This window comes from Meleagris gallopavo, chromosome 5 (genome assembly GCF_000146605.3).
Source record: "Meleagris gallopavo isolate NT-WF06-2002-E0010 breed Aviagen turkey brand Nicholas breeding stock chromosome 5, Turkey_5.1, whole genome shotgun sequence".
Lineage (NCBI taxonomy): Eukaryota > Metazoa > Chordata > Aves > Galliformes > Phasianidae > Meleagris > Meleagris gallopavo.
In genome coordinates this window covers 34,270,608-34,283,316 of record NC_015015.2, presented here as the reverse complement: position 1 = coordinate 34,283,316, position 12,709 = coordinate 34,270,608, and the positions used below count along the sequence as shown (strand labels likewise).

At 34.6% G+C, this 12,709-nt stretch overlaps 1 protein-coding gene across 1 annotated transcript in view; it reads right to left on the bottom strand.

The window, feature by feature from the left end:
* NPAS3 (neuronal PAS domain protein 3) overlaps positions 1-12,709 on the bottom strand; it is a 552,805-nt gene that overhangs the window by 409,140 nt on the left and 130,956 nt on the right. The window contains exons 3-4 of the mRNA XM_031553767.1: positions 8,643-8,887; positions 8,402-8,530 (exon numbers count right to left, since the gene is read on the bottom strand). Coding sequence (XP_031409627.1) covers positions 8,402-8,530; positions 8,643-8,887 — 374 coding nt within the window. The remainder of the gene's footprint in view (positions 1-8,401; positions 8,531-8,642; positions 8,888-12,709) is intronic.

Genomic DNA, 12,709 nt, shown 5'->3' with positions numbered 1-12,709 from the left:
GTTATGTAGGTTGCACAAATAATTTAAGATGTTCATGCCTCTAAAAAAAGACCACCTGGAGTTAACCTGCGCAACAAAAAACATGAATGTAAAATCATATGGAAACATTTTGGAAAAGTGAATTGTTGTAACATCAAGTTTTACATAGAAACTTCTACTAGATGAGTAATTAACTTTTCTTGACAATATGTGCCATTATATGATGGGAAATTAATTTGTTTTTAAGTTGAAACTTTTCCCTGACTCATTTTATCATCATCACCAAGTTTGCAGCCAATGCAACCATCAGTACAATTCTCCTCCTGACAAATTTACTACTGCAAGACTCAAGCCCATGTCATTGCCACAACCCACACAGCCCACATTCTCAGTATTTTCAGCTATGTATAGAATTACAATATCCACCATCTTTTATCTGGAAAGGATGTGAATTTTAAATGGCACAGTGGATTATTATCAATGGACATACAAACTGAAGGAAAAAGGACTGAAGCAAATGGTTAATCACGTTTTTATTTTTCTTTAAATAGCAAGTTTTTATGAGTTTTCTCAATACTAAGATTTCATCAAGAATTCAAGAACTGTAGTTGCAAACATGGAGAAAAATGCAGATATACAGAAATCAACGCTAAAGCTGTGTGAAAGAGGAAGTCTTTAACCCTATTTAGCACTCCAAATAAGAACTTAAAAAAAAAAGATAGTTCAAGAAAAATAAATGAAATAAACTGTATATCAAGTATCAGCTGTCTTAAAAGAACATAATGAAAATGCAAAAATTGACCAAGTTGGTCTAACAACACAAGAAGAGAAGGAGGAAGATGAACTGCAGTTCAATCGAATGAAAATAGTTACTAGTAGCAGATTGGAATAAGAGAAAATATATTAAAATCACCTATTCTTTTTCCTTGTCCTTATAAATACTTACTGTTTGGTTCTTTTGCTATTTAATGGTTAAGTTGCAAGGTGGAGTTCTAGCAATAAACAACTCTTGTAGGCACTGATATCTGACTGACAATATTTTAGAAAAAGTATTAATTTGCTAACATCAGTAAATGCTTTGTGTCTCCACACAAGTGATGGATAGAACTTTTTATGATACAAATAAAACACCACTGGAAATGAAATCATTCTATCATTTCTTCTGGTACTGAAAGGATAGGGCAAGTTCTTTTCATGCCCTTGCTCATACAAAAGAAACAAGAGCTGAACTTCAAGTGCTTTCCCCATTGTTCCTGTTCTGCATCACAAGAAAACCAAAGCATTTCAAACCTTCATTAATAAAATTAACTACAAAGCAACAGCCAGTAGCCTGTAATTCCGGATAGTCAGTATAAAAATGACCAATATTATAATAAAAATAATATATAATAATACTAGGAATATACATATAATTTTCTATTTAATCATTTCAGCTGAAATAAATTTTATGATGTTTGATTTAAAGAGTTACATAGAGCACTGTCAGTGACCCAAACACCATTGTAATTTGCAAATTTTAAATCAGCGGTGATGCCGTATTTACTGCCAGTTTACTGATGATCACACCCACTGTGATTTCTGCAGAAACCCAGAGAAGCTCCTTTGTACTTTTCTCTTAGATATGTTTTCCAAGATGAGTTATATAGTAAATTCTTATAGACTATGATCTGCTAACATTTCCCTAGTTTTTTAAAACCATAACCTTACGAAGTAGTAAGTGGAAAGCCTTAAAAATATTCCACTATACTATGTAGATATGTTGCTCTCAAAGTAATGCCTCCTATTTATTTCTGTGGAAAATACAACAGATACAAAGAGCACAATAATACTATTTGATAGAGCAAATTCTCAGCTACAAAACACAATCTGCCTCTGACACTGTGGGCCAACATAATAAAATAGGATGCATTACATCCAGGGAAGTTTTTTGTATATTGTTAATTTCAGAGAAATAGGTTTTGTTTTACAAATCTACTTTTGCTTTATGCATGTTTATTGAAAAAATATAATTTTACCCTTTTCTTATAGCTACAAGAATTTTCCAGGTAATTTCCTTACCACTGATGATAGACTAACTAATCAATGGTTACCCACATTACTCCACTATCTTTTGAACTCACAACATTCCACTATTTTTTTGTTCCAAAGTTGTTTCCTAGTGGTCTTTTCTATCTAGAACTTTCATGATATCAAAGGATTTATTTAAAATTAAGGGGACAAATATCTTTTCACAGTTTTTAGAGCCCTTTATACAAGTTATCCATGCCAACTGATTTATTCAGGCTTCATCCTACTGTATGCCACCACACTGTTGTCCAGTTAGTTAACAGTTCTTTACTATATTATCCAGTTTTCTCGCAAATCTGACAGTTTGGATGTTTACCTGTTTAGGAAATGTAGTATTTGAAGATGAGCTGTCCACTGCGATTCTTTGTAATAACGTACACGTGGAACAAATCAAGCTCAGAAGTGTGTATTAGTGTTACATGGACTGAGGAATAAACAATGGCACATCTTCCATTATCACTCAGACTGGAATCCACGTTGGTGAAAACAAAAAAGTTCAGGCTGTTAAAGTTGTATTAGTACCATCTCAAAAAAATAAAAAAATCAGTAGTTCATTATCACAGACACTACAGGCTGCCTGATCAAACAGAGCCTGCTCATAAAGCTGCCTTCTTCCAGCTACACAACTATCATGGCGGTCCCTGGTGCCTGGAAAAAAGACAATGCTACACCCATTATTAAGAAGAGTAAGAAGGATGGCACAGGGAACTATTGACCTGTCAGCCTCACCTCTATGTCAGGAAAAATCATGGAGCAGATCCTCCTGGAAGCTATGCTAAGGCACATGGAAGAGGAAGGTAATATAAGACAACAAGCATGGCTTCAGCTAGGGCAAGTCCTGACTGACCAATCTACGCTGGTAGTGTGGCCTTCTACGCTCGTGTAACTGCATCAGTGGACATTAGTTAGAAGAGTCTGTTGCAACAGGACAAGGGGAAATGATTTCAAAGTAAAAGAAGGGAGATTTAGATTAGATATAAGGAAGAAGGTTTTTTTTCAATAAGGATTGTAAAGGACTGGAACAGGTTGCCCAGAGAGGTGGTGGGTGCCTCATTCCTGGAGACTTTCAAGGTCAGGTTGGACAAAGCTCTGAGCAACCTGATTGAGCTGTAGTTCATTGCAAGGCAGTTGGACTTGGTGATCTTTAAATGTCCCTTCCAACTCAAATGATTCTATGATGATTCTGTGATACATACCAGCCTCATGAGGTCTCAATACTTTTAGTTCTATTGACATGCTGGACAATAGATCTCCATTTCATTTTTCTACCTCCTCTAGATTTTTCCTTAATGTATCTACTTTTCTTTGTAAACTTTTGGCAGATTAGACATTCCAGTTTATCTTAATTGTTAGATATTCCCCTTTTATTTGCTATTTTTTTCATAAATTGACATACTTTTTATTTTTTTTAAATTACTTGCATTCATTCTGAAAAAGTATGTAATTTTATATCTTGAGGTTTACAAGAAATCATCATTTCATATAATATTTTCTCTAAGAGTTCTAGCCAACTTTCATTCTAATTTTTCCATCTAAATTTTTTGTCACAATCAATTTCACATATAAGTTTCTCCATTAGACAATTAGTCCCTGGAAAGGACCAAGTATATTGGTTGGCACCCTACTCCATTTGCCGAGAATGAAAGCAATCAGGTCATGATCTCTTCTCACTAGGCAACCACCAACTCTGAATCCAGTGTTCAATTCACCTTACCTACCACAATGAGAATCAAACAGAGCTACTTTATTCTGGGTTCCATATCTTTCTTACTAGAAAACCATAAATAATTCTCACAAAGAACATAAACACTGCCTGAAAATTCCAGCTCCTGTTTCTTACATTCAAACTCCACCTAACAGTCTTTTTCTTTTAACCTATGTAAAAGACAGATAATTAAACAACTTACCACAACCGTGGTGCTACTCCTATGACCAAACAAACAGGTTTAGAATGGATAGGTATTACATTTATAAACAGTGTTTCATACTTTTATGCAGCCAGAGCACTGCATAGAGGCTTTCACATCAGAAGTAATCAGATTTTCCTCTCAGTAAGAAAAATGCCTGCAAGATAAGGAGGAATAAACTATAGAGCTCTCGAGGTTTCTCCAGCACAAGAACAGAAGATCTCTGTGAAGCAGGACAACCAGATCTGGAGACCCCTTTCATGGTAAACAATAATGCCAAATCATCCGTGTTATGCTGTATTTGCTATGCCATCTGATCTTTTCATGTCTGACAGTTAAAAACAGTGTATTGGACCAAAAACAGTGAAGATCAAAGTGATTTTTATTTCCTCACCTCAGTGAATGGTTTCTCTAAGAGAGAGAAGTGCATAATAACTCAGAAGGGAAGGCCGCTCTCAGAGGAAAGCCTGTGTGGTTTAACAGGGGAAGGCTTGTACTATCTTGCTTCTACTCAGAAGACAATATTCAGCTTAAAAAACAAGAGAGTGACAACAGATAATGTTATCTAATGAGACGATTCAGAACTGAAACATTTATTTATCTCTTCAAAATATATACTTATCTAGCATAAAAATAACTAGATAAAATTATTTAAATAAATGAAGATAATCTCATGACATTTACCATACTTTCTAATTATTATTATTGCTTATTTTCTTTCTCAGAAAATTCAAAGCACCAAATTCAATCCCAAGTTCCACAGTATGTTAAAACATCAAGATCTTTTTCAACCTTTTTTTTTTTGTACTTTGTTTGCATTGATAACTGACTCTGAAAAATATGCAAGTTTGAAGTCTTTATATAGCCTGACAGTCACTACTTTTACTGAGGTCTTTTTCACTCCTTAGAGAATCTCATTCATCATCTCTCATGACAGACGATAAGCAAGATAATTTTATATACATAATTTTTTGGCTTTAAAAAAATTCACATTTACAACAAACTAACTTATAGCTTGAGACTGCAGGTAATCCCTTAATTGTTTTTTCAGTCAAAGAAAAAAGATGCCTAAACTTGTCTTACACGCTCTAATTTCCATGTCATATAATTTAGCAGGAAATACACTCATGGCCTAACACAAATGCTTGCATCTCCAAAGACAAAAATACACACCTCAGTTTAACAAAAAAAAAAGCATGAAAATAATCATGGCAAATTTACAGCGTTTAGAGAATTAGATACAGACTACTGAGTTTAATTGCTGCTTCAAAAGAAGAAGATATGAAAAGTGTCAGGTACCCTGTTCAAACATTAAGAGATAGGAGCCTTCTTTTTACAGTGATGGTGATTCTGATCTGGTACTGGCGTCCCAAAACAAGAAAAACAATTACAAGGTATGACTTTACATCAGCCACAGATATTGCACACATCACAGAATACAACAGTACATTTGCAGACAGTGATATTTCAAAATTTGAAAATGCTCACAACAGTCCGATGTTGTAAAAGTACTATGGGGCCTGCTCTGTGTGAGGCCATCAGAATACACTGGAGGACTTCAAGTGACACGTCATGTTACTGGCTGAACACATTGTACACCCTATTAAAATACTTTCATTCCCAGATCAGAACTTTCAGAAAAGTCTCTTTGCAAAAAAAAAAAAAATTGCTTAGGAATTAACTCCCTTTTCTCTTCAGAATATTTCCCTTAAATACAGAGATTCAAAAACTTCAGAGTACTGGGAAAAAGGGAAATTGTGCTGTTATTCATAGCTTATTGTACGTAGTATGCAAAGAACAACCATATTATTCCTCCTAACTCTAAATAACTTTTTGCTCAACTTCTGCCATAAAAGAATAATTTCCTGATCTTTAAGAACTGTAATCTTTAAACTCACCTGCTGCAAGTTGTGTATGTATTTGTTTATGAGGACTAATACTTCCTAGATACAGAAAGCCTTAGACAATGCACCAAAAAAATTGACTGAAGTCTGCTGATGGAAGATTTATCCATTTTTAGCAAATGTCAAATCATTGGCTATTGCTTTTAAGATTAATAAAAGATATAATGGTTTCTAGATAGCCTCTAAATAAAGATTACTATGAATGGAGAAATGATTTACCAATAGTCACCACAATGATATTTCTTTAAAGGTTACAATCATAAGTTATTTAGCTGAAACACTGCTGAGAATGCCTGGTCATTTCTTGAATAATGCATAATGTTCATTGTAGATCTGATCTGTATTATAACAATAGATATTTCTAAAATAATGGAGAAAACTATCTGTTACTTTCCAATTGCTCAAGATATTTCCATGAAGTAATTGACTCTGAAAATATTATATGGAGTCACCTTAGAGTTCATTTGCAAGCAAAACTCATAGCGATCACTACACAATAGGCATAAGAGAACAAACTCATCATCTTTCATAAACTTTTCAGGGAAGCTGTGACAAATACAGGGCAGAGTAAAGGACCTTTATGAAATCCTAAATTAAAAGGAATAAATTGCTGTACAGTACTGGGGAACAAATTTTAAACTAAGCTTTGAAATTTAATTATTAACACAAGCAGACCACCACATTGGGTAGAGATGGGGGAAGAGGAAGTGCGGGAGAGAGAAAAAAAAAAAGCTGTTCTGTACACCCTATACTATTCATATAATTTTTGAAATATCTTTGAGTCTATTCAGGAGATTGCTTGGGCATGAACGAAGTACAATGTCTAATGTTTTATTGTAGGAATATCAACTATACTCCATACAAAGCTGCTAACTATTTATATGAGCTTGTTTATCCTTATGAATTTCCTCAAGGGCAGCAAAAGTGACCTTAATAAATGAAAATGAATTTCTTTTGATGTAATTTCATGAATGTTTGATCAGAATGTGTTAACAGGACTCACATAAGGAGAACTGGTGAAGCAATAAAATATACTTCTACTATACAGTTAATCCCGCTTATAGTGAATTCATATACAAAGAAACACCATTTACTAGTAATAATTATCATTTCAATATTCTGACAAAAAAAAACAAAAAAAAACAATCCTAGTTAGTATAAAGAAACCCTACTCAAATATTATCAAAAGCAAAAATCCTTCTTTATCCCCTACATAGCCGTTATGCTTAGAGGAATGTGAATTAACTCATCAGAGGTTGGAAAGACATTAACTGTTTACCTAAGTTTTTTTACAGGGAGGAACGAGTTAACTTAGACCAGTTAGTTATGCTGATATCTAAGAATAAGGTTTAATTTTCCCTCAAAAATCTTCCCTTTGTCAGAATCTTTGCCCAAAAGGAAGCGTCAGTATTCAAATATATATTCTTATTCCACAAGAGGATAACAAGAAACAAATCTCAGGTAGTCTGAAAACATACACAGAGATCTGCAGAGATCACTTTCTACAACACAGGACATCTAGTAGAAGCTTAGCTACAGGAATTTTGGGAAGAATTATGTATTTCAATAGATAGATCACAGATCCTGGAGCAAGTTCACTTTATATCCAACTTGAAACAATTGCTTAATTACCAAAGGGCTCATTCAGAAAAAGTGGTGAACATTTGCATATTATATAAGCAGGCTGATGAACCATGTTATACTCATGCTCTGGATGATGTAATTATCCTTTTTTTTTCTTCACTAAAAGTATACATGACATGGCAGACAATATAAATGAAATAAACGAAATGATGCAAATATATCCAACTAATAAATCATCAGTCCAAAAGTCCTTCAGTTGCTGCCCTTCATGTTTATCTCTGTCCACTGAAAATTATAACTTTGCTTAGCTAATCTTTCTTCCTTTAAGTGAAAGAGCAACTAAAAGCTCCTTTCACTGGCAGTACCAGAAACCGTTTGTTGGCATTTCTGGTTTAATAAACCACTAGTTTATAATATTTATCAAACAGCAAGATCAGACTCTTCTTCATAAATAGCATAAGTAAAAAAATTACACAAAAATGTTCAGTTTATACAAGTCACTGGAAACCCTAGTTAGGAACAATACACATATAACCTCTAAAATCAAAGTTCTGATTCCTCTAATACCAGACTTGTATGGCGATTCATGACCAAAACATTACTTTTGCTGCCCTACTACTTGTTTAAAGATGAAAAAAGGGTGTTCAATATTGAAAACAGGCTATATGGGCTGAAGTGTTGAGCCTACAGGCTCAGAAGTCAAAATGAATTCTATTCGCATTGAAATTGATGAATAAAATCATGGTCTCTAACCTGAAAATTTAAAAATTTTGATGTTATGTTCATGAACTTGAAGACACAATTCTGCCTTTAAGCTTTAATTATGGAAATTAAGTGATTGAGTCCTCACATCAAGAAATAACACGTTTCCCTCAAATACACCCATTGATAAAATATTAAAATAAGAAAAACAACACAATCATTGCTAAATAACTTTTTTAACAGTTAAATGTATGTTACCTAAAAGACTTACTGTTTTATTATTTATGTCAGTAGGTTTGTTGTTAAATAAAAATAAATAAAAGAGGTTTATTTCACCTTCACATGGTGTCTTTCTCATGCAGACCTCAGATTTCCACATTTGTATCCCTTTAAAGGATTTGATATGCAGGGAAAGAAGAAAGGATGATGGTAAAAATTTCAATTTAGAGGTTACTAAAGGCTGCCATAGTCAATACAAAACAATGTATTTAGGCCATACCTTTTACTGATGTATTAGGTGGAGGTCCTTCCATTCTCAAGTTCCATGGAGGATCGCCTTGATTAGCAAAGTCCCTCATTTTCAGATAGCTAATTGTAAGTCGAATGATGGATGCCTTGTCAAGCTGGCTGGTAATGGCTGCAGGCAGCGGCAACAACTTTGCCAACTCATAGAATTCAAAATTCTCCTTTCCCCGGCGAGAGCGAGCAGCATCTCGGGACTTTTCCTTTCTCAAAGCTTGTAAACTGAAGAAAATAAACAAAGGAGGACATTCGTCAATATTAGTGTTATGTCACATGTAATGAACTTGCTTTTTCATTGCTGATTTTCAGTGTACATTACGACATTTTAAAAATGTTGTGAATGGATGTATAGACTACAGGATACATTTAACGGTACTCCAATTTTTGAATAATTAAAACTAATAATAGTGTTTTATTTTTAGTTGTAGACATGTTACATAACTGCTCCTAGCTCATTTCATCCACTCTATCATTAGCCTGTCCTTTATTTTTCTGCTGCCAGACAGAAGAAAGGATTCCTAAGAATATGGGCTTTATCTATACTGATGCCACTGCTTCTTCTGACCCACTGAAAACTCATCTTTGTCCAAATTTGTACCAAATTCTGACTCATGGGAAAGGGGGTTAGATTCAGATGTCTGAAGTATGTGCTATCACTGACAGGGGTTGCTGTAGCGGTAGTCAATATGACCAGACAGGCTATATACTTCTGTGGCTCAGAAGCTGCTTTAAAGTCTGGTGTAATAATGCAAACCTACTGAGATTTCAAGAAGTTAATCTTTGTGACTTGTTTAGCTGGCCTTGCTGTGGAAACAGTAACCATTGTCAGAGATTCAAGAAAGCAGTTAATGGAGTTACATGCTTCATTTTTCCAATTTTAATTCAACGTCACATATGACAGACTCCTACACAGCTTTCTGGATTAGAGAGATCCTCCTGCTTTATGCAGAACAGGTGGATATGCAAGGACGCTCATTTACTCCAGGTTTACTAATGTATTGCTTGCTACCACCCATATGCCAGGCCTAAAATTAACTCAGATTTTACTCGTGCACTACTTAATTTGTGTACAACTGCTGAACACACGTTGAGAAGACACTGGGTCATCAAGGCTGTTGTCTTCCCCTGATTTTTTTCCCAAAAGTCAAAGAAAACTCAAGTTTCAGTTTCTTTCTTTCTTTCTTTGTTAATATCTGATATAATTGCTTTGCAAGAGAAAATGGATTCACACTGTTTGTTGTGTGGTTTGAAGCAAATGAAGAAATGCACAGTAAACTTGCCAGAGGATTAAGAATCAATGTACAAACAATAAAAAGAACAGGTATGAATTTTTTTTCCCCCACTCTATGTAAGGGTTTTTTGGGAGACAAAGTAAAGTTTTCAGCTTAGGACACAAGTCTCAACTGTACATGTTATCCACATCTTGGTAAATAGAGGTTGGTGCTGACATTTGTGTCTACCAGTCAGTTCTAGATCCTCAAAAAGGGATGTATTTTTACTTTGTTTTGTTTGATTACTTATTAATTGCATGAAATTACAGTCAAAATTCCATTAAATACCCATTGGTTTAAAAAACCAATTTGAATACAACTAGTGTAAAATGGAACAGCAAATACTTCTCTCAAGTTTCTACAACTCTTACTGAAACCTTGGGTTTCATTACTGAATAGTCTACAAAATCACTACAGCTTATGAAGTAGATTAGACAAGTAAATTTAAAACAACGACTCTGAGACTCCTATTCACCTATCTTTCTAACTTGGGGGTGACTTAAACTACAGAAGAGATTGTTTTGTTTTAATATTCTTACCTATGTACATTTTTGCGGCTATCTCTGCCTGAGATACTGCTCAGAATTAAAAGGGCAGATCACCAATGCATCACACTGCCCTGAGAATGATTAAAAACTTATATTCTCTACACAGTTATGTACAACTAGCAATTATATTTTAAAAGACAGCTAAGGAATACAGGTGGTGAATGATCAGAACACCAGAAAGAAATGCCATCTATTTAGCCATAGATAAAGATACAATGTTCTATTGAACTCCATACTAAAAAACCTACATCTCTTTATGAGATATATCTGAACAGCTCACAGCTAGATTGAAAATTACAAGCTATATTCTAAGTGACAAACAAGACTTTTGAAATTGAAAGGTGTTAGGAATTGAAAAGTGATAGAATATTCTTCAGCAACACGTAAGACTGAAAGCGCAGTTTACAAATCCTGTACAATGTTCAGAAGATTGCTAAAACTGAATAACGTATTGCAACATAAGCTTATATGATGCATTACTGGATTGATAAGGTTTGCAATAGCAGTCAGTTCAGCTGAAAAGCAAGGCTCTCTGTTAAGTAAACAGGTGGCTTTCAGGGCCATCTAAGTGTATTTAAACTTCTAGAATAAAAAAAATCCCAGCGTACAAGTGATGGGAAGTTAATAAATGTATGAAAGCGACTCTAAAGAAATGGTAATATCAGTAAACATGGCTTTCCTCCCAGCCATACTGTATACTGCTCTTTGTGAAAATACTAACAAAGTTAGTCAAGTCTAGGAGTTTGTAAGTCTTGGCATCAGTGCATTTTGCTAAGTTTAGAAATGACGTCTGGCAAAAAGTACATATACGTTCAATTTCTCCACCATGCAGTTCTACCACTAGACAAACTGGACACTGTGGTAGTAATATTGGACACCAAAGTTCCACTGATACAATGGGTCCTTAATTTAGGAACAGCAATTTCCTCAGCAGAATGCAAAATTCATTAGATATGCCCTGAACATCTCTGGCACCTGTGATTCTGATAGGCAACATCAGCTTCATCATTGGATGCTCTTAACAGAGGAAAGTGCTGGCATTGACCATCCTAATAATGTTTTATAAGAGGTGTGAAGCTCACAGTAGAAAGCAGTGGTGCTGACATCACATGTTGGGCCCGTGTCATATGACATTAACATTAGAAGTAGTTCTTGGTAAGAAATGAACTTGCTGGAAAACCAGCCTGCAAACACTTAGAAATTCCTACTAATGAAAAGAATTGAAGTTGAGAAACTGTACCCATGTTTACTACATTGACTCCACATTCAGAAAGCACCTAGAAATCAAATATTATATGTGTCTTACACGAGGATTAGTTCTTAGATGAAGTCTCCCAACAGACAAGCAAATCTACATATGCTGTCTATGCTACCAATAAGGAAATAACGAAGTGTGAAATATACCCAAGAGACATAAAGATTGCTCCCTCCTCGATGCCTGTGGAGAAGGGGAAAGAGCTCAGATAATTGGATCAGAGCGCATCCCTCTTCAATATCAAAGGATGATGTCATGATACAATAGTAAAACTTCATGCATTCCCCTAAGAACATACTTCTAAAGCAATTTTCATACAGAGTCCACTAAAGAAGACAAAGAGGTTTCCAGCTGCTAGCTCTTGATAATTCTAAGATGCAATAGCATATAAACAGAATATTTAATGACTAGAAAACTAATGCTACTTTAGATAGGAAGTTTCTAAAATATATATCATTTTTCTGTCTAGGGTCTTTTCAGATGGACTGATATAAAGCAGGTCTGCTTTTACAGTTGAAAGGCTACGATAAATAGCATCGTATAATTTTAAAACGGTGTACACAACATTTCAAAAGTAAATTTTCTATTGAAGACACAGTAGATGCAGAAGACATGATAATATGCTGTTGCATAAAAGTTTTATTGGTACTCATAACTCACTTGTGATTTCATTGTGCTTGTGGTCATTCTGAGCTTAACCTGCTTCATATTTTATTCCACATCGTTTTATATATTTTATATTCATAAGCATATAAATGCATCCATATCTATGTCCACCCCCCCCAATCTCCACGTCTGAGAGATCATCTGTCAGTTTAAAGATGGGACAAGCACAGCTCCTAATTTTTGCAGGATATAATGGCAATCAAACATATTACAGCATATGAGCAGATGTAATGATCTATGCTAGTAAGGATTTTTTTAACATATCAATATCTCACCTGTGTGTCTCAGTTTGGGTGGTAAAAAA